Below are 25,362 nucleotides of genomic sequence, written 5' to 3' on the forward strand. Positions count from 1 at the left end.
GCCCTTAGGCCTTAAGTAACAAGAAAATGAAGTAGAAATACTTGCATACGACACGACAACATGTCTTAAACTATATTGACAGACAATCAAAAGAAATTGAGATTTTATTAAGGAAAAAAAATTATAAAAAAAAATCTTGAAAGTACAAGCACGTTGACTAAAGATCAAGTCTTATTTTCAATACATAAAATTATTATACTGGTTAACAATATTTTATATGCAATAGAAAAATTAGAAAAACAATATATAATTTTAACAAACTCAAGAATTTCACTAATCGGACTTTATCTTTTACGGCATCATATTTGTAGCACTTGCAATTTAAAAAATAAATCTTCAAAATCAATGAAATATAATTTTTTGTCTAATAAATTTAAATTTACTAAATATTGAAGGAGGCCCGGGCAAACAACAAAATGCATCATGATAAGTAGAAATTTGGAATAATTTATAAATTACAAGGCTTAAATAAACTTGTATCTCCCAAACACACATAGCTCCACCTGCATCTCCAGCCTACTGAAACCACAATAGAAATTCTGGATTTAAAATCTTTCCCCTTCCAAACGCTCAAACCAAACTACTTGCTGTTTATTTGATCAAAGATTGAGAAACTTGAATGATCAATGCATCTTCGGATTTCTCCACGAATTAATGCTTTTGTTCACAGTACTCTACGACTAAATTGAATTATTTTCCTTAATCTATCTTTAGCTTAGATATATGTTACCGCAGATTTGACACCTCTAAAAGGGAACAATATTGTATAAATTCATTACCACATTATAGAATCAAATAAACATCATGCAAAAACCCTTCTATATGCATTAGAAATTCCTAAGAGAAAAGATAAGACTGGGCTTGGTGGGATGCGCCAAGCCTGTGCAGTAGTGCAACGCACGGGCGACGCTTGAAGACCCAGATAGCAAGCTATCTTGATGGGCCTTCTCCCTCAAGAAATAAATTTAATATCGTGTGGGCCGATGGCCCACATATCAGATATTAAACTGATAAGAACAGATACTACACTTGATCTTAGCCAAAAGGCCGAGAAAAGTATGAGCTTCTACATACACTCACCTTCATTCTTATATTTTGTTTTCCAAGATGACTTTCTTATCGTTTCGATGTGGGAAGAAAAATCCGAGACTAATCAACATCACTAGAGCTCAAAATATTCACGTTTCACTGAATCTACTGTACCTAACAAATTGGTAAAGGATTTGATTGGATAGAGTTGGTTTCTTAATTTCTTTGTTTGATGCCAACTGCAATTCGATCTAACATGATTCCAAGTATTTTTTTTTCTTTTTAGTTTGTCAAAATAAAAATTTAATTAACGGAGAAAAATGGAACTTATTAACTTAATTACATAGCAATTACAATTTTAATTAGCCAAAGAAAGAAGAAAAAATTTGAAAAAATCACTTGAAGTGCGGGTTTGCGGGTACCCTAATACCCGCGTCGGGTATCCGCATCGAATTGAATGATTAGAATATGGGACGGAGGGATAGAGTATATAATTGAATGATAATCATTTACTAGCAAAATAAACAGCAAAATCGTTCCAAAACGTAGAAATTAATGAACATCTAAAATTTCTAAACTAAAAAACAAACTACTAATTTAATGTCTAAACTAGAATAATTTTTTAAAAAAAAATACTAGATCAAACTTTCAAACTAGTTCTATAGCCGGCTTGACTTCATCCTTTGCAACTACACCCTTTGGAGAATTCTTGAAATAGTAATAAGCGTAGACAGCGAGTTGAAATGCCCCAAACGCTCCTCCAACTCCATTTCCAAACTACACAAATTTTAATATATATATATATATATAAAGTTATATATACATCCAATTAATGAAAATTAATCGATTAGTAAGTAAATAAACTCACAGCAAGGTAAGGGTCAAATTTCTTGAGGAAGGCGTAGGAGAACCAAATAGCACCGTTTAGGAAGCCAGTTACGCAAAGCCAAAACGGCATGGACTCCGGATTCTTTTCTTGAATCACATGTTTCTGTAAAATAAATAATTTCACTATAAAAATAAATAAATAAATAAATTAGGGTTTAGGGATTAGATCGAGTTTACTTACCAGTGTGGAAAGAGGGGATGCATACATAACAATGCCGAAGATGTCGCATAGGATACCGACGACCATGGACCTCTTAGTAGTTGTGTGAAGGGTGAGGAGAGTGACGATAATGATTAAACCAAAAATGAATAGCGCGAGAGATACGCCTAGCATTATACGTTTCTGATTGAAAAAACAAGAATATATAATTAATTAGAGTTTCATTGAATGTTTAAAGTAGGATATATGATGAGAATTTACCCTTTGCTTGTTGGAGGTGTAGATGAAGAAAGTAATTAAGTATATAATCTCCATCACAAGTCCAAAGCCATTTATAGTGACGATGAGAACGCTGTCGGGATGCACAAAGGGCATGCCGTAGAATATCCACATAATGCAATTCATGAAGGCGGCGAGATAGGGAAATGAATCGAATTCTTCGGTGTTTTTATTTTTATATATTCTCCAATATGTTGGTCTGCATAGTCAATAAAAAATTTCAGGAAAAATAAAAAAGAATGAATCTAGAAATAAATAAGAGAGTTTAATTAGTTAAGTTCAGTTACTTACATTGGAGACAGAAATAGAAAGCCAGATACAATGTTGCCTATGCAAAATTTGAGATAAAAAGACATAGTCAAAATCCAGATATTAATAATTACACAAATTCAAGAAAGTTTTAAATATATATTTATAAATTCGTAGAATGCGAAGAATACAAAATTCCAATTAACTGAAATAGAATAAAATTAAACATTGGAAGAAATTCAAAGATAACAATGAAAAAGATGATCAAACTAGCAAGACTAATGCTTCTCTCATCTTCAACCACATCATCAATAATAAACTTTACGATCCAATTAGATAATAACATACTTACACATGCAAGATAACAAAATATAATATAATCTGTCTACCTAAATAGGTCTTTTCATGCAATGAAAAGGATGATCAAATTATAAAACAAACTATATGTATATATCAATGAAAATATACAATTTTCCAAAAAACAAATGAATAGTTCAACGTAGAATAGCAAAAAATACATACCGATGACGCCGACAACGAAACGGATCAAACTTACGCCGTGCATGTTTGCGAATTAAGTATAAAAGTTGAAAGAATTAAAAATTAAAAAAATAGTATGAATCGATGGTTGCAAAGGTAGAATGGTTGTAGAAGTCTTTATATAGATACTCAAAGAGTGTTTGAGTTACACTAGGAGAAGGAATTAAAGAGATTGTGTATATCTCTTAATCCTATCGATAACAAAATACTGCACATTTTAAACTTGTTTGAGTTACACTAGGAGAAGGAATTAAAGAGATTGTGTATATCTCTTAATCCTATCGATAACAAAATACTGCACATTCTAAACTTGCACTACTTAGCATTCTCCTGCAATGTCAAGGAACTGCCTTCTTATATCTCAAAATTGTGTAATCTGCAAACCTTAGATATTTGTTCGAGTTCTGACATTATTATGCCAGCTGAGATATGGCAGATGACAGAGTTAAGACATGTGGGGATTGATCAAGCAATATTCGATCTTGAAGATAGTAATTGGAGAGGCCTCATTCAAGAAAAGCTATATATTGAAGATAGATTGCGACGCTCCAAACAATAGAGTTGGATGAATGCAGCCCTTCCGTTGTGGCTTCAGCTACACTGATCATCGAGGAGCAACGTGAGAATGGTAACGATGACCTTCAACTTCGTATGTGATACCAAATGCTAGCTCTCTCAGCCTCAGGTATCCAATGTTAAGTTCTTCATAGGTTTGAGTTCAACTTTCTTGAATATATGTTTATGAATAAGTGTTAATGCCCAATCCAAGTTAATTCGGCCTATTTTCTTGAGTGTTTGGCTGCATGATATTATAATCTTGAATGCAATTATACTTTCATTTTTTGGAAGTGGAAAGATTTTAAATCCAGATTTTCTTTATTTATTTGTGTAATTTATGGGAAAAAAATTATTAATCTATAAATTAGAATATTAACAGCTCACATGTAACAACCAAACCACCTTCGTTCATATTTCACAAAAAAAGTCAACTGCAGCCAACTTGCTGCCTATAGAATTCAATTTACCCACCAGATTTGGAGCAAGTGATCCAACAGCTTCATTCTGTGATGTCGTTTGTGAATGGGATACAAATATCGACAACTAGTTCATCTGTTGCTGTTGCTGCTTCGTTCTCGCCTACCAAGAACACTGTGGTGGGACTTGATCAAGATTTGATGGAGTTGATGGATCGGCTGAGAGGGCAGGAGAGCAAGCTGGAGATCATCCCCATCCTCGGAATGGGTGGGATAGGTAAAACCACTCTTGCTCGAACTCTCTATAATCACCAATCCATTGCTTCTCACTTTGATATTTGCCTGTTATTAATTATTCTAATATTAACCAGTATTAATTATTCATTATTGATATTATATATAACCAAGTACTGATTATTCATTATTGGAGTATTATATATAGGGGAGGCTAAAATAAAAAATCAAAATTAGGCTATAAAATAAGAATCATTGTAGGCCCTTGGATTTTCTTTAATTAACGGACAGATCTTCATCATTATTTCTGTATGTAATTAACGTCATATCATGTATTAAGGTAGAAAAGTAATTTCTGAATTTTAATAACTATCTTTCCCTTACACAAGGGAATTACGTTTCAGCCTCATCTGAATTAATTACATACATATATTTGTAACATTCTTTTAATGTAATCAATGATTCCAAATTTTAAGGGATTGCATGATTAATTTTAGGATATGTTTCATTTTTAATTTCTACAAAATTAACGTCAGAAACTTAATATCTATTTTATAATGACAATTCAAGATATCAATTTGACAATATCAACTTAACGTTAAAATAATTTGTACGTAAATAAAAAATAATTCGTACAAAAATAAAAAATAATTCATACAATCAGAGTTGAGGCTAAAATAATTCATATGAAAACCAAAATAATTCATACATGAACCAAAAAAAATTCGTACGTAAATAAAAAATAATTCGTATGAAAATAAAAAATAATTCGTACAATCAGAATGTGTTTTAATAATTCATGCAATCAAGTTAGTAATTCATACTACCATATTGATAATTCACGACATATATCAATAGATTTATTCATATTGATAATTCACAACATATTTAAATATAACTATGATGCTTACGAATATGCAGCCAACCAATTGTAATCATAACAAGAATTAAGTTTCCTTATTGACTGTACGCAATTTTCGGAGAAGAGTAGTTGGAGAGATAGCGTCAAAAACAAAATCACAAATATGTCATTCGCTGATAGAAACGTATGAATTATTGATTAAATATTTTTGAATTAAATTAATTGGCAAATCAAGATCACAAATATGTCATTCGTTGATAGAAACATATGAATTATTGATTAAATATCTTCGAATTAAATTAATTGACAAATCAAGATCTTGGCCGTCCAACTACTACGGATCTATGGTTTAAATTAGTTCCTATATTATAATTCGAGTAGAGTTTTCTGAATAAAACTATCATATATATATAATCCAATATGCATCCTTGCAAAAAGCATTCCATATGCCTTAATAATTTCTCAAGAAAATATATTAGATATATGATGTTGTGCAGGTTACTGCAGATTTGACACCTCTAGAAGGGGAACAATATTGTATAAATTCAGTACCAAGTTTAATATTCATTATTTACATTATATAGAATCCAATAAAAATCAATGCAAAAAACATAACGAATGACATAGCAATTTCTAAGACAAAGGATTAGACTGGACTTGGTGGGGTGCGCCAGGCCCGTGCAATAGTGCAACGCATGGGCGACGCTTGAAAACCCAGATAGCAAGCTATCTTGATGGGCCTTCCCCTCAAGAAATTAATTTAATATCGTGTGAGCCGATGGCCCACATATCAGATATTAAACTGATAAGAACAGATACTACACTTGATCTTAGCCAAAAGGCCGAGAAAGGTATGAGCTTTAACATACATTCACCTTCATTTTTATTTTTTGTTTTCGAAGATGACTTTCTTATGGTATTCGATGTGGGAAGAAAAGTTCGAGATTAATCAACGCTAACGTCGCTAGAGCCAAATATGTTGATACTTCTTATGACAATTGTTAAATTATGTTAATTTATATATTTATATATTAGTATTTGATTTAAAATAGTATATAATAACAATATCAACTTATTGAATATAATATTAAATTTAATGAGTATTGTATAATAATAACTGAATTTATAGATTGTGAAGCAAATAATTTAAGTCAATCTCATTTTGAACAAATCTATACTATATTAAAAATGGAGTTTTCAATTTAAAATCAATTTCAAAATTGAGTGGCAATTTTGTAGTTATAATAAAATTGAAGGTTTATTTTAAACTATATTTTTCTTTTCTTTTTTATTTCTTTAACTTCTTATTTGTTGTTTTATTTATTTTCAAAATTGTGAAATTCAATTAATTATAAAATATTTAATATGCATATCGAATTAAAGATCACGATAAGAGCTTTAATTTCATATATTTTATATAAATATTTGATTTAAAATGTACAAATTATATTTGTTTAAATATTAAAATTTTATAAATTTCTCTCTCCTCTCTCATCTTTTTGAAAAAAATGTATGTTAATTTCTTTTTTATTAGTATTTTTTTATTTTTTTTAACTTATTTTTTATTTTTTGCTTTTTCATAATATCAAATTTTATAATTGTAAATTCTTTTTTATTTTTTTATTTTTTAATATTCAATTGAAATATATTTAGTTAAAATTTTATTATATTTATGAATATGATAATTGAATTAGTATTGATTTTTATATAAATATAAAAAATAAAAAAAAATTCCCTTGCATTGCACGGGATGCAAATGCTAGTAACACTAAACCATCAATATAATTAGGGCTGGTAAATCGGTTTCGGTTATCCGGTTATAACCGGTACCAAAAAAACAGGTTATCGGTTAACCGGTAACCGATTTTTTTCGGTTCGGTTATCGGTTATCACTTTCGGTGTTAACCGGTAACCGACCGGTTAAAATCGAATTAACCGGTTAATATAATTAAAGTATATATTTTATTAAGTTGTACTCATAATTAAAATAATAGGGCTCCAGCGATTCCCCCAAAGTTCCAGATCCAGACTTCTGCAGCCTTCCGCTTCTGCCTTTCCCACTTCCCCCAAATTCGTCGGCGACTATGAGAGGGTTGCGCCGAGCGACGTCGATGCCCTCCCCCAGTTTCCACCGGCGCATCTTACCCACGTCGCCGGTCTACCGCGCCTGAGATTTGTCACTGCCTTCCCCAGTTCCTCGGCGAGTCCCTTCGGCCTTTGCTTGCCTCTGATCCGAGCTCCAACGGCGGCGGTCTAGCAATTCCGGCGTACCTTTGAGGCATTGGTTTCTGCTCAGGGATCTGGCGACCGCTCCAATCTCTAGCAGACAACTTAGCGGTAACAAAGATCTGTGATTTTAAGGGGTGTAATACTTGTTTTTTGAATGAACTGCATATTATACAACAAGCAAGGGATTTAATGGATAATTCTTAATTAGTTCAATATTGATGGATGTTTGTGGATGAGATTGATTATTATTATTGTTGGAGTTGGAAACGAGTTCCTCCCACTTTGAAATTATATGGAAACCAGCTATGCAGCAGCACCGCCCCCATTGCTTTTCTTCCACTTCAATTTTGACTTTTTCATTAACCGGTTAGTTCGGTTAACCGATTAACCGGACCGGTTAACCGGTCAAAAAACCGGTTCGGTTTTCGGTTAGAGGAATTCCTCTTAATCGGTTCCGGTTAACCGGTAAACCGGTTCGGTTATAACCGAACCGACCGGTTTACCAGCCCTAAATATAATAAAATCAATAATTTTCATTTAATAATTTATAGAATTTAGTAATTTATTGAGTATTATTAAAGGGGTTTATAATTAATATTACATTTATATTTTTTTTTTACTTTTATTAATAAAATAACATTGATTACATATAAAATGTATGCTCTTTTCACTAGTCCACGAATAATAATGAACATAAAATTCATGAAAAGAATAAAAAATAAATCATAAAGATAAGTTCTTAACAAGAAAATGAAGTAGAAATACTTGCTTACGACAACATTTCTTAAGCGACATTGACAGACAATCAAAAGAAATTGAGATTTTATTAAGACAAAAAAATTATAAAAAACATCTTGAAAGCACAGGCATATTGATTAAAGGCCAAGCCTTATTTTCAATGCATAAAATTGTTATGATGGTTAACAATATCTTATACGCAATAGAAATATTAGAAAAATAATATTCTCTCCGTTCACGATGTCGTTTTCATTTTTATTATTTTGGTCTGTTCAAGGCTTAACATGCAAACTACAACCAAGCTGATAAAATTATAGCCAACTAGTCAATACTGTCAATTATCAAATAACAATTTATTTCCCTTAGGCAATACATTAATTTACACAACTTGAATAAAAATATAAAACATTAAAGGCTTCTTTTCAAAATTCAAGATCATAATTGAAGCCCCATCTGAAAAATAATGCAAATCATTGATAGGTTCAAGGCATATCACGAAAACTACAACCACCCCAATTTATTATCAAAAAACAATTCCGTATTAATTGCTAAAAGTCAACAACGATCAAACTTTCAATTCTTGCTGCAGCTGACAAAGTTATAGATTGGATCATTCTTGTGAGTGTGAACATATCAGAAGAAATGGCCTACAATCTTCAATCCCTCATCACAATCTTACAACAAATCTTGAATCCTGAACAAACACGTTGGATTGTTGATCACAACAAACCACAACTCCAATCCCTCCTCACAAAATCTGTTTCTCTGAAGCAGATTCTTGAAAACTCTCCACTCCCCAAAGCAGAAACTAGTTTGGAGAGTGAAATCCGTGATGCAGCACACGAAGCAGAAGATATGATAGAATCTCACATGGTCGATCAAATGCTTTCGAGGCCAGGAGATGTGAGCTTAGCTTTCCTCACACCAGATCTACAGCAAGTGATGCAAAAACTTGATTCCGTAATGGAACAAGTGGTAGCATCGCAGGAACTCGTCTCCGGAGTTGAACAAGTGCTGCAGCTCCTGCCTGACGACACTTCATCGAGCAAGAGCATTGTGGTGGGAATTGATGAAGATTTGATGCTGCTGAAGGATCGGCTGACTGGAACGCAAAGCAAGCTGGAGATCGTGCCCATTGTTGGAATGGGTGGCATCGGTAAAACCACTCTAGCTCGACAACTTTATCAAGATCCACTCATTGTTGAGCACTTTAGCTCTCTTGCTTGGGTCACAATCTCACAAGATTACGATATGCGAGCAATTCTATTAGGCCTTCTTCGTTGCATAATTGGAAAAGAAGTTGATCAACATATTGAAAACAAAAATAGTGCATTGAAAGATATTTTGTATCAGAGCTTGTTTGGTAGAAAATACTTTATTGTATTAGATGATATATGGAGCAACATATTCTGGGATGAGATAAGGAGGTACTTCCCAGACAACAATAATGGGAGCCGAATTGTGATAACCACTAGGGAATCTGTTGTGGCGAAACACGCAAGCTCACAGAGTAAACAACACGAGATGCAATTGCTAAATGAGCCAGAAAGTTGGAATCTACTTCGTCAAGAGGTGTTTGAAGAAGAGGAGGATTGCCCTGCTGCATTGGAAAGGTTTGGAAGGAACATTGCAACCAATTGTGGAGGGCTTCCTCTTGCCATCCATGTTGTTGGAGGGCTCTTGTCCAAGGCGAACAGGACAGAAGCTTTCTGGGAGAACGTTGCGAATGATGTGAGTGCTGCAGTAGCTCAATCCGGCGAGCAGTTCTCTAATATACTGTCGTTGAGTTATAACCACTTGCCGAGTCACTTGAGGCCATGTTTTCTCTATATGGGAGCTTTTCCAGAAGATTATGAGATTAAGCCCTCGAGACTTATAAGGCTGTGGGTAGCTGAGGGATTTCTGAGAGCAAAGGGAGATAAAAGCTTGGAAGAGGAGGCTGAAGATTGTTTGAATGCTCTTGTTGCCAGAAATCTTGTTTCTGTTAGAGCAGTCAAGTCTAGTGGGAGGCCTAAAAGATACGGCATTCATGATCTGATGAGGGATTTATGCTTGAAGAAAGCAGAAGACGAGAGATTTATCCATGTTAAGAACAGGCAAGTTGGAAAGGTACTCATTAAAGATTCAGTGTTCAGCCTACGCCGTGTGAGTGTGCATCCGTCTTATCGCATCAGAGATGTGTATGCTTCGACAGAGTTGATGTCGTTTGCTCGTTCTTTTCTTTGCACCGGTCTTGCATCACGTGAGGTTCTATCTTCTGTGTTTTTTGGCCTAAGATTGCTGAGGGTGTTGGACATACTCGAGATCAAGTTCCCACAGCTTCCAACAGAAATACTGCACATTTCAAACTTACACTACTTAGCATTCTCCACAGATTCCGAAAAACTGCCTTCTTATATCTCAAGATTATGGAATCTGCAAACCTTGGTGATTTGTTCAACTTCGGGTTACATTACTCTGCCAGATGAGATATGGCAGATGACAGAGTTAAGACATGTGGAGGTTGGTCGTGCATATTTCTTAGGTAGTGATTGGAGAGGCTTCATTCTAGAAAAGCTACAAAGCGTCTCTACTATTAACAGTCTAAGCGTCAGTTTCCTTGGCATAATCCCCAACATAAAATACTTGGGAATTGGTAGTATGCATGAATGTGACCTTTCCCATCTGCACAAACTCGAAACATTGAAAATGTCCGGCTATTCCATCTATGGAAAGTTAACTCCCGTTTCCCCATCGGAATTCAGATTACCTCCTTCCATCAGAAACTTGTCTCTTTCAAATTGTGAAATAGTTGTCGAATTCATGGAATACCTTTATGAGGAGTTACCAAATCTTGAAGTTCTTAAACTTCGAGATTGCGAGTTCAAAGGTGTGTGGGATGCAGAGCAGCAAGAGTTCAGCAAGCTGCAGTTCTTGCTACTTGAAGATGTGCAGCTGGTGCAATGGCAAGCTGATGAGAGCAGCTTCCCAAGACTCCGTCACCTTGTTATCCGGCGCTGCTCTGCTCTAGAGGAGATCCCCTCAGGTATTGGAGACATTCCGACACTCCAAACAATCGAGTTGGATGAATGCAGCCCTTCCGTTGTGGCTTCAGCTAAACAGATCATCGAGGAGCAACGTGAGAATGGTAACAATGACATTCAACTTCGTATGTGAGGCCGAATTGCATGTGCTCTCAGGTATCCATTGTTAAGTTCTTCATAGAATTGAGTTCAACTTTATTGAATATATGTTTATGAACTAGTGTGTTAATGCCTAATCCAAGTTAATTCGGCCTATTATCTTGAGTGTTTGGCTGCATGATATTATAATCTTGAATGCAATTATACTTTCATTTTTTGGAAGTGGTTAAATCCAAATTTTCTTTGTCTACTTGTGTAATTTATATGTATATAAAAAAAAGATTGTTAATCTATAAATTAGAATATTAACAGCTCACATGTAACAATCAAACCACCTTCGTTCATATTTCACAAAAAAAGTCAACTGCAGCCAACTTGCTACCTATAGAATTCAATATTTTTCTGTTTACTTGTTGCAAGTGCTGCCTATTTTTTACTTGTGTTTTTGAGAGAGAGAGAGAGAGAGAGAGAGAGAGAGCAGAAAAATGGCTTACAATCTAAAACCTCTCATCATGATTCTCCAGGAAATCCTGAAACCTGATCAAAAGCGATGGGATTTTGATGACGTTCAACCACAACTAAAATCCCTCCTAGAAATATCAGCATCTTTGAAGCAGATTCTTGAAAAATCTGTTGTGGCAAGTGGCCCCAAAATGGAAAGATTAGAGAGTCAAATCCAAGATGCAGCACATGAAGCAGAGGACATCATCGAATCCCACATGGTCAATCAGGTGATACCTGAAAGCTCGAGCTTCACAATTTACCCACCAGATTTGGAGCAAGTGATCCAACAGCTTCATTCTGTGATGTCATTTGTGAATGGGATACAAATATCAAGAACTAGTTCATCTGTTGCTGCTGCTGCTGTTGCTTCTTCGTTCTCGCCTGCCAAGAACACTGTGGTGGGACTTGATCAAGATTTGATGGAGTTGATGGATCGGCTGAGAGGGCAGGAGAGCAGGCTGGAGATCATCCCCATCCTCGGAATGGGTGGGATAGGTAAAACCACTCTTGCTCGAACGCTCTATAATGACCAATCCATTGCTTCTCACTTTGATATTTGTGCTTGGACCACAATTTCACAAGAATACAATGTGCGAGCAATGCTATTAGGCCTTTTAAGCTGCATAAATAAAGAGCTCATTACTCCTGATCTCCTCAAAGAGGAAGATAACGTGTTGAAAGATGTTATATATAAGAACTTGTATGCTAGAAGATACCTGATTGTGTTAGATGACATGTGGAGTGCCGACTCTTGGAACTCTGTGCGAAGGTGCTTTCCCGACAATGATAATCACAGTCGAATCATGCTCACAAGTAGAGATTCAAATGTGGGTAAAGATGTCGTAGGCTCGGGGAGTTACCAGCATGAGATGAATCTGTTAACCGAGTCCCAGAGCTGGATTCTACTTTCCCAGAAGGTGTTTGGGAAAGGCGAGTGCCCTGCTGAATTACAGGGCATTGGAAGAAACATCGCGAGTGATTGTGGTGGGCTTCCTCTGGCAATCCAAGTGATCGGAGGACTCCTGTCCGAGGCCGGGAGATCAAAAGACTCATGGGAGCACGTTGGTAACGACGTGAGATCAGCTATAGCTGAGAAAGACGAGCAGTTCTCCAACATACTGTCGTTGAGTTACAATTACTTGCCTTGCCACTTGAAACCATGCTTTCTATTCATGGGAGCTTTTCCAGAGGATTATGAGGTGTGGGGGTCTAGGTTGATGAGTTTGTGGGCAGCTGAGGGATTTGCAGAAGCTGATGAAGCAGAGGGCTACTTGACTTCTCTGGTGGAGAGGAATCTGCTCATGGTTACACAAAAAGGTCCCAATGGAAAACCAAAGAGCTACGGCATCCATGATCTGTTGAGGGATGTATGCATAAGGAAAGCTGAAGAGGAGAAGTTTCTTCACGTCACGCCTCCTAGTGTCCCAAAGGCCACATTCTACAGCCCGCGTCGTCAAAGACTTGACTACTCTTCTCGATTTCACCGTGTTGATGCTTTAGCCTTCTCGTCCACCCGCTCTTTCATGTGCCGTGATGGTGATACGTTACGGCATCTGAGTGGCTCTTTCTTCGACGTGTCGAGATTGGTTAGAGTGTTGGACGTGTTGGAGGACGACTCACATGACTTGGAGTTCCCAATGAAGATATTACAACTCGTCAACCTACGCTACTTAGCCTTCTCCTGTGGTCCGCAGCTGCCTTATGAGATATCAAGATTCCGGAATCTGCAAACATTGATTGTTTTCAGCGGCATGGACGCCGTCGTTCATGTCCCATCGGAGATATGGGAGATGCCTGAGCTGAGATGCCTCAAGTTGAAGGGATCAACCATGCACTATGCTGGCTATGGGAGAAGGTTCATTCAAGAGAAGATGCAAACCATCTCTACTATACAATTACACAGACTAATCGATATCGATTTCTTCAGCAGCTTTCCCAATATAGAAAGCTTGGGACTTGATACTGTCGGCTATGAATCTGGATCGGCTGTAGACCTTCTCCATCTGCAGAAACTTGAAAGGCTAAGATGCTCATCTTACTTGCCCTCAACCGGCGATTTTTTGGGTAATCTATTGTTGCCTCCGTCTCTGAGGAAACTGACTCTCATTGAATGTGCAATACCTGGGGAGTTCATGAAGACTCTCTCTCAACTGCCGCATCTTCAACGACTCCAAATACGTGAATGTGACTTCACGAGTGCAGAGTGGGAGGCGACGGAAGAGGATGAATTCAGTTCACTGCAGTTTCTAAGTCTCGAAGCTCAGATTCTGGTGCGCTGGAGAGCTGATGAGAGCAATTTCCCTAGACTCCGACGTCTTCTTTTAACAGATTGTTGGTCGCTAGAGGAAATCCCTTGCGGCATTGGAGAAATCCCCACGCTTCAACTGATCGAGTTGTATGGTTGCAGTGCTACTGCAATGGCCTCGGCGAGAGAAATTCGAGAGGTGCAGCAATCTGAGTACGACAACTACGACCTCCAACTTCGTATATATGTCAGAAGTTCCAAATTTGAATGGGAACTACAAGACCCTTGAACTTAATTTGTATCCCATCTTTTCTTCTCCGTCATGTTTTTTTTGACTTTGATTTGGAACAAGTTTTACTTTGTTGATCTTGAATTGATTATCTATCAATGACATCACATATTGTACGTAGCTGTTATATTCAAGTAGTAGTACTTCATGTCCAGTTCAATTTCAATTTCAATTTCAAATGCATGTAACAACTTATATTATGTGTTCATCTACAATATAAGTATATGTACAAGTTTTAATGCCTAATCCTAGCTATCAATTTCAGTTTTATTTAAAGGCATAAGAACTTATCTTCATTAATTATTTGTTTGCATAGATTTTATGGTGATTCTGCTAACAACGTATACATGCTGCATGTTCAGCCAAGTTAATTCGAATTTTCGGTTGGATTCTAATCTCGAACATTTCTTATACCAATATAGTACTAGAAATGATTATAATAATCTTGAACACATATACATTAAATTTTTGTTTCGGAAGGAGAAGTAATTATGTTGGATGTTATATATGAAGACATTCAACAGACTACATGCACGCATGACCTTCTAGTTTCTAGCTAATGAATGAAGCATTCAATGTGGTAAAGACCTCAAAAGTCTAATTCTTCACTATATATACTCTCATCCTTCCAAGAATCAAACATCAAATTCAAATATTTCCTGCTTAATCTTCAAGAGAAAACAGAGCTTAATATTCAAGAATGGACACGAGAGACTGCTGCAGTGGTTGTGCTGGTGTCGACAATGAGTACTCGTGCTCAAGGCCGATAAGGAGGGCGAGTGTGGTGCCTTCTCATACGCATGTTTTCAACTCGGTGAAGAAGGAAGAGAGTATTAGTCGAGGAGATGCAGCGGCTGTTGCAGCAATGCCTAAGGCTACTACTGTTGTTGTCAAGAAAGAAGAGATGGTGGTAAAAGTGAGTGTGTGAAGCTAGATGACAGTAAAATCTAGTACTATGTAGCTATCAGAAGATAGCAGAGTTATATATGAAGATAATGAATCTGCCCTCATAATACTTCTTGTCTAGCTTATACTGCTAATTCTTCAGTAACTGAATTGCCACAATGGAAATCATGCTGAAATAAGATATGAAGAATCATGCACTCAACTAACGACGCCAGTATAACATTAACGGTCATAAGTGTAATAACGGCCATATTTATAATTTTTTTAGTTCAAACCAAAGTGTCACTATACATATGAATTGTTTGGCACTAGGCTGAACTTCAGAAGCAGACCACTGTGAAGGATGCAACAATCATCAAATTTCCCCTGCTTTAATCCATTAAACATTGCTATTATTCCACCTCAAAGATTTTCAATTTGTTTTCTCAATGTGGCTCAAAAATCAAAATACTGACTTAATTTAAAGCAATCCCCTTTAGGTCGAGCTATACTTATCAAAGTGAATTCAAGAATCTATGGGTGATTCTGGAGTGGCTCTAGCCAAAAATTTCATGTCCGAGTCAAAGAATTTGACCACAAAATCCAGATATGACATTAAAACAACATTACGTTGATGTGCCCCCACATTATTTTTTAATTTTGCATATAGTATATGAAAAGGAGAACCATTGACCAGCTATCACTCAAAAGTTTATCTAGGCGGTGGCTAGATCATCTAGCCGCCCGGACAGTCATATCATTTAATCGGGTAGCTAGATGATCTAGTCACCATCTAGCCACCCGATCAAATGATCTTGTTGTCCGGACGGATAGATGATCTAGCCATCGACTAAATCAACTTTTGACTAATAACTATCAAATCGTTCTCTTTTTCAAATTTTTCTTACAAATTATGACTTATAGTAAAATCGTATTTTTTTCTTACACATTCTATCAAATTGTTCTTTTTTATAATAAAGTTGTATTTCATCTAACTTATAGCTTTTAAATCAGTTAAATGTGTAAGACTTTTAATAAAAATTTAAGCAAAAGTCATCCACAGCAAATGATATTTAAGTATGTTCATTTAATTTGAGCATAAAATGTCTATGCTTATGAAAGAGAACATTTTTCATATACAATTTAAGGATTAAAGCATTTTTACCTATTAACACTTAATTAATTGTTCAAAATCAACATTGAACAGTCACATAATAAAGTCCAACTTAATTTATAAGATGCTTCTCTTCCAACCATAAAGTCGAGGTTTTGAATCAATATATGGGTTAATATGCAAAAACACCCCTAACGTTACCACTCCAGCTACACTTAAGCCCATAACCTAACGTTGATAGCAACTAACACCCAAAGTTCATTAAGTACTACAATTAAACTCATAAACAAACAATTTCTTTAACAAAATTAAGAAATTCATTTTTTTAAATCTATATAATATATAAAAGAAGAGTTTTCTCCCTCCATTTTTTTCCACCATTTTTTCTGTCTCTTCTCCCATCAATTTTTTCATTATTTTTCAACTTTTTTTTCTTTTACAATTTTAATATTTTTTTTCTAAATAATATCAAATTTAATTTATGAAGAAATATTTAATAAGCATCTTATGTTTAAGTTTGTAACAAAATATTTAATATGGTATAAAAATTATTAAAAATAAATTTAAAACAAATAAGTTATTAAAATTTTAAAATATTCTATTTTCTTTCTATTTGTTAAAATTTTACAATTCTTTTATTTATGTCTGTGTATGAAAATATTTATTTATATGAAAAAATTGATGGGAGAAGAGAGAGAAAAAATGGTGGGAAAAATGGAGGGAGAAAACTTCCCTTTTATATATTATATAAATTTTAAAAAAATGAATTTCTTAATTTTGTGAAAGAAATTTTGTTTTATGGGTTTAATTGTAGTACTTAATGAACTTTGGGGTGTTAGTTGATATCAACGTTAGGTTAGGGGCTTAAGTGTAGTTGGGGTGGTAATGTTCGGGGTGTTTTTGCATATTAACCCATCAATATATGGAGAGAAATGAGTAATAGAAAAAGAGCCTAAGCATTCTATGAGACAACTTGTGGATTGCCTATTTGACCCCTATTATTTATTTTGTATTATATATTTATAAAATAAATCTATTTGATATATATTTATTTGTCACCCAAATTTATAAATAATATTTTATATTATAAAACCAAATATATACATAAAACCGTTGTCAAATTAATTAGATCAAAAATTTCTTCTCTACTTAGGTAGCATTCTATGGGACAATTTGTGGATTGCCTATTTTACCCCTATTATTTATTTTGTATTATATATTTATAAAATAAATCTATTTGATATATATTTATTTGTCACCCAAATTTATAAATAATATTTTATATTATAAAACCAAATATATACATAAAAACGTTGTCAAATTAATTAGATAAAAAATTTCTTCTCTACTTAGGTCCAATATTGTTGTTTCCCTCATCTAATCTAATTATAATTTCTAAATAAATCCCTAATATAATTGATATTTATACATCACAATTCGTTTTTCCCTAAAAGAAGTTCATCAATTAAACCAACGTCGATCAAGGGGATTCCAAAATCTAATCACATTAGAATTCTATTTAATTTATTACATATTTTATTTTAAGGTATTTTACAGTATTATATATTTATAAGAATATATTATTCATTAGATATTACACTAAATCTATGTGATATATATTTATAGCTATTGATAAGGCTTATAAATAAATATATTCATCCAATAAATTATCTAATGAAAGTAATAAATTAATAGATTTTCTAAAATAATAAATTATTAAATAAAATAACATTAATTACACGATCAGAAGTTAGATTCATCAACAAAAGTTAGTTGTTGTTTATTGATTGGATCATTAATTATTGTGATATCCTCAACAAACACCCTAAAAATTGACAAAAACCACAACTCGAAAAATCTGTTTCTCTGAAGCAAGACTCTTGAAATATCTGTACTGCTAAGAACTAGAAGAGATATATATGTACGAAAATATTGAGGCACAAAAATGGGTTTTTCTAAAATATATATATAAAAAAATTAATTCCTTGTTATTTCCCTTAGGCAAACATCAATTTTTATAACTTTTGAATAAAAATATGAACACGCTTCTTTACAAGATCATAATTGATCTTGTAAACTAATGCAAATAATGCAAATCAACCCCATGTAAAATAATGCAAATCATTGAGACATTCAAAGCATATCATGCAAACTGCAACCACCCAAAATAAATTATAGCCAACTAATCAATTATGACAATTAATACCAAATAACAATTCTGCATTAATTGCTCAAAGTCAACAATGAGCAAAGTTTCAATTCATCAACAAGTTAGGTGTTGAAGCTGGCTTGTTTTAGATTGGATCATTCTTTTGAGTGTGAATAGATTAGAAAAAATGGCCTACAATCTTCAACCCCTCATCACCATCTTACAACAACTCTTGAATCCTGAACAAAAACGTTGGATTCTTGATCACAACAAACCACAACTCCAATCCCTCCTCGAAAAATCTGCTTCTCTGAAGCAGATTCTTGAAAACTCTCCACTTCCCAAAGCAGAAACTAGTTTGGAGAGTCAAATCCGTGATGCAGCACATGAAGCAGAAGATATAATTGAATCTCATATGGTGGATCGAATGCTTTCGAAGCCAGGAGATGCGAGCTTAGCTTTCCTCACACCAGATCTACAGCAAGTGATGCAAAAACTTGATTCCGTAATGGAACAAGTTGTAGCGTCGCAGGAACTTGTTTCCGGAGTTGAAGAAGTGTTGCAGCTCCTGCCTGACGGCACTTCATCGAGCGGCGCTTCTCCATTGCAAGATCCGAGTTGGAAGAGCATTGTTGTGGGAGTTGATGAAGATTTGATGCTGTTGAAGGATCGGCTGACTGGGACGCAAAGCAAGCTGGAGATCGTGCCCATTGTTGGAATGGGTGGGATCGGTAAAACCACTCTAGCTCGACAACTTTATCGAGATCCACTCATTGTTGAGCACTTCAGCTCTCTTGCTTGGGTCACAATCTCACAAGATTACGATATGCGAGCAATTCTATTAGGCCTTCTTCGTTGCATAATTGGAAAAGAAATTGATCAACATATTGAAAACAAAAATAGTTCATTGAAAGATATTTTGTATCAGAGCTTGTTTGGTAGAAAATACTTTATTGTATTAGATGATATATGGAGCAATATATTCTGGGATGAGATAAGGAAGTACTTCCCAGACAACAATAATGGGAGCCGAATTGTGATAACCACTAGGGAATCTGTTGTGGCGAAACACGTAAGCTCGCAGAGTAAACAACACGAGATGCAATTGCTAAACGGGTCAAAAAGTTGGAATCTACTTCGTCAAGAGGTGTTTGAAGAAGAGGAGGATTGCCCTGCTGCATTGGAAAGGATTGGAAGGAACATTGCAAGCAACTGTGGAGGTCTTCCTCTTGCCATCCATGTCGTCGGAGGGCTCTTGTCCAAGGCGAACAGGGCACGAGATTTATGGGAGAACGTTGCGAATGATGTGAGTGCTGTTGTAGCTCAATCGGGCGAGCAGTTCTCTAATATACTGTCTTTGAGTTATAACCACTTGCCGAGTCACTTGAGGCCATGTTTTCTGTACATGGGAGCTTTTCCAGAAGATTATGAGATTAAGCCCTCAAGACTCATAAGGCTATGGGTAGCTGAGGGATTTCTGAGATCAAATGGAGATAAAAGCATGGAAGAGGAGGCTGAAGATTGTTTGAATGCTCTTGTTGCCAGAAATCTTGTTTCTGTTAGAGCATTCAAGTCCACTGGGAGACCGAAGAGATACGGGATTCATGATCTGATGAGGGATTTATGCTTAAAGAAAGGGGAAGAACAGGGATTTGTGCATGTCAAGAAGAAGCGAGTTGGAATGGTGAACAAAGATTCAGTGTACAGCCTACGCCGCGTGAGTGTGCATCCGTCTTATCGCATTGGAGATGTGTATGCTTCAGCAGAGTTGATGTCGTTTGCACGTTCTTTTGTTTGCACCGGTCTTGCATCACGCGAGATTCTATCTTCAGTGTTTTTTTGTCTGAGATTGCTGAGGGTGTTGGACATACTAGAGATCAAGTTCCCACAGTTTCCAACAGAAATACTGCACATTTTAAACTTGCACTACTTAGCATTCTCCTGCAATGTCGAGGTACTGCCTTCTTATATCTCAAGATTGTGTAATCTGCAAACCTTAGTGATTTGTACAAGTTTGGCTTACATTGATCTGCCAGCTGAGATATGGCAGATGACAGAGTTAAGACATGTCAAGTTTGGTGGAGCATATATCTCGGGTGTTGGATATAGTGATTGGATTCTAGAAAAGCTACAGACCATCTCTTCTATTGGCTTTCCAAGCGTCAAGTTCCTTGGCAGAATCCCCAACATAAAATACTTGGGAATTACAAGTTCGCGCTGCAGTGACCTTTTCCATCTGCACAAACTTGAAACATTGAAATTTTCCTGCTTTCGAGGTGATCCTCGAGTTTCCATATCAGGATTGAGATTACCTCCTTCTGTGAGAAACTTGTCTCTCACAAGATGTGAGATAGCTGTCGAATTCATGGAATATCTTAGTGAGGAGTTACCAAATCTTGAAGTTCTTAAACTTCGAGATTGCAAGTTCAAAGGTTTGTGGGATGCAGAGCAGCAAGAGTTCAGCAAGCTGCAGTTCCTGCTACTTGAACAAGTACAACTTGTGCATTGGCAAGCCGATGAGAGCAGCTTCCCAAGACTCCGTCACCTTGTTATCCGGCGCTGCTCTGCCCTAGAGGAGATCCCCTCAGGTATTGGAGACATTCTGACGCTCCAAACAATCGAGTTGGATGAATGCAGCCCTTCCGTTGTGGCTTCAGCTACACTGATCATCGAGGAGCAACGTGCGAATGGTAACGATGACCTTCAACTTCGTATGTGATGCTAGATTGTGCAAGGTAAAGTTGCTAGCTCTCTCGGGTAACCAATGTTGAGTTCTTCATAGATTTGAGTTCAACTTTCTTGAATATATGTTTATGTACAAGTGTTAATGCCTATATCTTATCTTGAGCTTTGGCTGCATGATATTATAATCTTGAACACAATATCAGCACAAGTAATTATGTTGATATTATATGTGAAGACATTCAACAGACTACTTCATGCACGCAAGACCTTCTAGTTTCTAGCAAATGAATGAAGCATTCAATGTGGTAAAGACCTCAAAAGTCTAATTCTTCACTATATATGCTCTCATTCTTCCAAGAATCAAACATCAAATCCAAATATTTCCTGCTTAATTTCAAGAGAAAACAGAGCTCAATATTCAAGAATGGATACGAGGGACTGCTGCAGTGGTTGTGCAGGTGTCGACAATGAGTACTCGTGCTCAAGGCCGATAAGGAGGGCGAGTGTGGCGCCTTCTCATACGCATGTTTTCAACTCGGTGAAGAAGGAAGAAAGTATTAGTCGAGGAGATGCAGCGGGCGTAGCAGCAATGCCTAAGGCTACTACTGTTGTTGTCAAGAAAGAAGAGATGGTGGTGAAAGTGAGTGTGTGAAGCTAGTATTAGTATATGGTAAAATCTAGTAGTATTATGTAGCTATCAGAAGATAGCAGGTTATACATGATAATATGAAGATAATGAATCTGCCCTCATAATACTTCTTGTCTAGATTTTACTGCTTATTCCACAGTTAACTGAATTGCCACAATGGAAATCATGCTGAAATAGATATATGAAGCATCACTCCTCTCATGCACTAAACTAACTACGCCGGTATAACATTAATGGGTCATAAGTGTAATAACGAAGTAGAAGTTGGGCCACATTTATACTAGTAATTTTTTTAAGGTTGGGTTGGGCCATAAGTGAATATCAACTCTCAAAAAAAAATCAATGAACGCTTTGGTGAATATCAACCTTCAAAAAAAAATAATAATAAAAAAAATGAATGAACGTCTTGTGGGCGTGACATGAAGATGAATTTTTGGAATCACGATATACAATTTGAATCAAATAAAATGTATTTTTACGTAGATTGTTAGATTATTTTCTAGCTCGTGACTTATTATTCCCCTTTTACTGGAACAAAATCATTTGATCTCAATTGGTCACTCATTTCTATATAATTTCACAATCAATTCAATCACAACCACTCATTTACGGTATCATACTTATACTTATGTGGACAGATGAATTATTAATTAATTATATGAATTAATTCCGACAAAAATTATACTGAGTTAATTAGAATTCAGCAATTCTATATAATAATTTATTGATTCCTGACCAAAATTTAATTAAATTCATAACTAGAATTTCAATTAAACATTACTAATCTCTAAAGTAAATGCAATGCCCATCCAAAGTCACCGAAGTGTGATAAATAAGTAAATTAGTACATAGTTACTAGTTTTACTTAAACAATGAACTATATAGTGGCCCTAATTATAGGACCACCATGCGTGTGACATTTATTAATGGCAATGATGTGGTAGGTTAATTTGTAACATGAGAAGTCCACTAAAAAATGTGCATCTATTTAGTAGGGCTCTCTCTTTCCATCTCCAACGGCCATTCCCTCTCTTCTCGAGCCCCCCACTCTCTCTCCCTCTCTCTCTACAAACACTTCGCTCAGAACCATTTCACTCCCAAAACTGAGAGCAGAGCAAAATGGACATTTTCACTACAAAATCAGTGTCCAACAAATCACCCATTTTCCCCATTCCTGAACCTCAACACTTCTCCGACTACGGCTTTGAACCTCAAATCGACTACTTTCAGGTTCCCTCTCTCTCTCTCTGCATGCTAAGATCACTTAACTCATAACAAAATCCAATCTTGCATCAAAACAACAATGTGGGCCTTTCCAATTCCTTGATTCCTATCTACATTTTGATTTAATCTTTCTTGTGATTTTTGCAGGTTTTGGAAGAAGCTCGAAAGCACAAGAGAGAGACAGCGTCAAGATCCATAGACCTCCATTTCAAGCTGCAGAAGCCCATCTCCAAAGACGAATCCTCCAAGAAGATCAAGAAGAGCAAGAAACGGTGGTGGCGCAACGCCCTCCTCTTCTTCAAGTTCCCCAAACGGGCGCCTTCCGCCTCCACCGGCGATCACGACAGCCGCCGCCACCGCATTGGGTCGATATCGGGCCCAATTTACATCACCGAGAGCAGGAGCGGCGCCTCCACCCCTTACAGGAGGCCGGGCTCGGGCCCGCTCGCGAAGGGCGAGGTGGGTGTCCCGTATTTCAGTCTCCGGGAGCTGAATGCGGCGGCGGGCCACCGGATTTCTGCGGCGGAGACGCCCATTTATTTGGTCACGTGATGAGCTGACTGACTTGACCGCCTTTAGCTTTTGTTTGAAGGGAATTCTTTTAGCTTTCCTATGTAAACTTTTTTGACCCCCCTTAATTATTTCCTTTTGGGGGTTCTCAAGAAATGCGACTCTCTTTTTATTTATCAAAAGAGAGGTATTAAAAAAAGAAAAAAGAATGTGATTGTATTAATTGCGAAGTGCAATTTGGTTGTGATGTTTTTTGGCTAATTGGGTCTTTCACTTATTGGATGACTAAATTTAGCGACTAGCGAGTGTATTTTTAGAATTTTACATTATAAATCAAAAGATGATTAATAAATAGTTTCTATTTGAATTAATAAATTGTAGTAATTCAATTGGAGGTCTGAAACATGGGCCAAATGAATCAATCAAACCAAATACCCTCGAGCATAAACTAGTTACTCGTTTAGATGAACCATCTCTTTTAGCTACAGTTATTTATTTCACACTATAGTTATTTTCACTTCGCTCGTTGGTTTTTTGAGAAGTAAATAATATTACATTTATTTAATAATATCATCTTTTACAATATCCTTCAAACCAATTGAGAAAAAAGAATTCTTCAGAGCCCGCTGATCACATCTCGTAGCATGCTGAGCTAAGCTATGAATTGCTCGAATTTTTAAACGAATATCGCTAAATTTAATCCCATTTTTCTTACTCGTAAAATTTGCAAGATTGCGTCAAAAATGCTACTCCCGTCTCGCTGATCTAATCCTTTAATTTGTTTATTTTTATTAATTTTTAGTATAATATTCTTGAAGGTACAGTATACAAGGAAAATTGTGTGTTGATTTTTTTTTTGGTAAGAAAAGAAAGATTTCATTGAAAAAAAGAAACAGGAAGACGGTACCAGTGGTACCAAGGTTCCGTTACAACAGCCAATTCGAAAGATTACATGACATCCAAGAGGAAAAATTCAAATCACTCTCAAAATAATTGAAGATCTTGTTCCAACTCCAAATCCTCGCCTTAATCTCCATTATCGCATCCTTGATATCCCAATTTTTCCCTTCCCACCTGCTCTCGTTTCTCCACTTCCAGACCAGCCAGCACGTGCAGCTCCACACGGCTTCAAGCAACTTTTCCGACCTCTTCCCCTTTCCAAGCTGGACGAACTGAATGAAATGCGAGGCGACGCAATGAGGGCGAATGAAATTCATCCCCAACCACTGGAAAATACCATCCCAAACTCTTTCCGTCTTTGGGCAATGAAGAAAGATGTGGTTTGCTGTCTCCATGTTAAGGATGCACGCGTTGCAACTGCATTCCGATTCCCCCACCAAGATGTTTCTTCTTCTTAAATTGTCGCAAGTTGGTAGTCGATTTCTCAACAGCCTCCACGCCAACACCATTGCTTTGTGAGGGACCGCCATGCCCCAAACCTTTGACAGAACATCCTTGAGAGGAAGATGATCTGTCGCAACATTTCTTGTCTCTCTAATTGTGTGTTGATTTTAAATGACATATTTGTTTCCACAACTTAAAACTCGTTGGATTATAAAAAATAATGAATATTTACCTACACTCGACGATCAAACCTGTCAAAATAAAAAAGCTACTATCACATTGTAGGAATATGATTAGCAGAACCGATCACCTACCCACCGTGGGCATACATAATGTGTCCACCATTGATGTGGCAATCTTAATTAGAGTAAGATAATTTTAATTAGAGTAAGATATGTTAATTCTCTTTCCAAATTAAAATTGTCACATCAGTGGTTGACACATTATGCTTGCCCACGAT

At 35.9% G+C, this 25,362-nt stretch overlaps 7 protein-coding genes and 2 non-coding genes across 10 annotated transcripts; 5 read left to right on the forward strand and 4 right to left on the reverse strand.

Annotated features, from left to right (window-relative positions):
• Positions 1 to 864: 864 nt before the first annotated feature.
• LOC130996374 (U2 spliceosomal RNA) lies at positions 865 to 1,060 on the reverse strand. The gene has a single exon (XR_009092556.1). It is a non-coding gene; the product is annotated as a U2 spliceosomal RNA (small nuclear RNA).
• A 481-nt stretch (positions 1,061 to 1,541) lies between these two features.
• On the reverse strand, positions 1,542 to 3,231 carry LOC130991742 (bidirectional sugar transporter SWEET6b-like). Its single transcript, XM_057916116.1, has 6 exons — positions 3,128 to 3,231; positions 2,648 to 2,684; positions 2,339 to 2,555; positions 2,099 to 2,260; positions 1,898 to 2,020; positions 1,542 to 1,806 (listed from the first exon to the last, which is right to left on the reverse strand). The coding sequence occupies exons 1-6, from the start codon at positions 3,168 to 3,170 to the stop codon at positions 1,678 to 1,680; spliced, it is 711 nt and encodes a 236-aa protein (XP_057772099.1). The 5' UTR covers positions 3,171 to 3,231; the 3' UTR covers positions 1,542 to 1,677.
• An 877-nt stretch (positions 3,232 to 4,108) lies between these two features.
• Positions 4,109 to 7,657, forward strand: LOC130991744 (uncharacterized). Its single transcript, XM_057916119.1, has 2 exons — positions 4,109 to 4,396; positions 7,210 to 7,657. The coding sequence occupies exons 1-2, from the start codon at positions 4,213 to 4,215 to the stop codon at positions 7,470 to 7,472; spliced, it is 447 nt and encodes a 148-aa protein (XP_057772102.1). The 5' UTR covers positions 4,109 to 4,212; the 3' UTR covers positions 7,473 to 7,657.
• On the reverse strand, positions 5,876 to 6,070 carry LOC130996434 (U2 spliceosomal RNA). Its single transcript, XR_009092610.1, has one exon. It is a non-coding gene; the product is annotated as a U2 spliceosomal RNA (small nuclear RNA).
• A 1,160-nt stretch (positions 7,658 to 8,817) lies between the features above and the next one.
• LOC130991743 (putative late blight resistance protein homolog R1B-16) lies at positions 8,818 to 14,469 on the forward strand. Its single transcript, XM_057916118.1, has 2 exons — positions 8,818 to 11,361; positions 11,829 to 14,469. Exons 1-2 carry the CDS (start codon positions 11,350 to 11,352, stop codon positions 14,340 to 14,342), a joined length of 2,526 nt encoding a protein of 841 aa, XP_057772101.1. The 5' UTR covers positions 8,818 to 11,349; the 3' UTR covers positions 14,343 to 14,469.
• On the forward strand, positions 8,825 to 11,338 carry LOC130993077 (putative late blight resistance protein homolog R1A-10). Its single transcript, XM_057917799.1, has one exon. The coding sequence runs from the start codon at positions 8,825 to 8,827 to the stop codon at positions 11,336 to 11,338; it is 2,514 nt and encodes an 837-aa protein (XP_057773782.1).
• A 4,081-nt stretch (positions 14,470 to 18,550) lies between the features above and the next one.
• On the forward strand, positions 18,551 to 21,941 carry LOC130991745 (putative late blight resistance protein homolog R1A-10). 2 transcript variants are annotated; one of them, XM_057916120.1, is made up of 2 exons: positions 18,551 to 21,225; positions 21,623 to 21,941. In XM_057916120.1, exon 1 carries the CDS (start codon positions 18,678 to 18,680, stop codon positions 21,207 to 21,209), a length of 2,532 nt encoding a protein of 843 aa, XP_057772103.1. In that variant the 5' UTR covers positions 18,551 to 18,677; the 3' UTR covers positions 21,210 to 21,225; positions 21,623 to 21,941. The 2 variants fall into 2 exon arrangements, with proteins under 2 accessions (XP_057772103.1, XP_057772104.1); XM_057916121.1 differs by having other exon boundaries at positions 21,634 to 21,941.
• Positions 21,942 to 22,735: 794 nt separating this feature from the next.
• On the forward strand, positions 22,736 to 23,819 carry LOC130991746 (uncharacterized). The gene is made up of 2 exons (XM_057916122.1): positions 22,736 to 23,054; positions 23,196 to 23,819. Exons 1-2 carry the CDS (start codon positions 22,944 to 22,946, stop codon positions 23,598 to 23,600), a joined length of 516 nt encoding a protein of 171 aa, XP_057772105.1. The 5' UTR covers positions 22,736 to 22,943; the 3' UTR covers positions 23,601 to 23,819.
• Positions 23,820 to 24,484: 665 nt separating this feature from the next.
• On the reverse strand, positions 24,485 to 24,988 carry LOC130993078 (uncharacterized). Its single transcript, XM_057917800.1, has one exon. It carries the CDS (start codon positions 24,986 to 24,988, stop codon positions 24,485 to 24,487), a length of 504 nt encoding a protein of 167 aa, XP_057773783.1.
• Positions 24,989 to 25,362: the final 374 nt, after the last annotated feature.

This window comes from Salvia miltiorrhiza, chromosome 7 (genome assembly GCF_028751815.1).
Source record: "Salvia miltiorrhiza cultivar Shanhuang (shh) chromosome 7, IMPLAD_Smil_shh, whole genome shotgun sequence".
In the NCBI taxonomy this organism is placed as follows: domain Eukaryota; kingdom Viridiplantae; phylum Streptophyta; class Magnoliopsida; order Lamiales; family Lamiaceae; genus Salvia; species Salvia miltiorrhiza.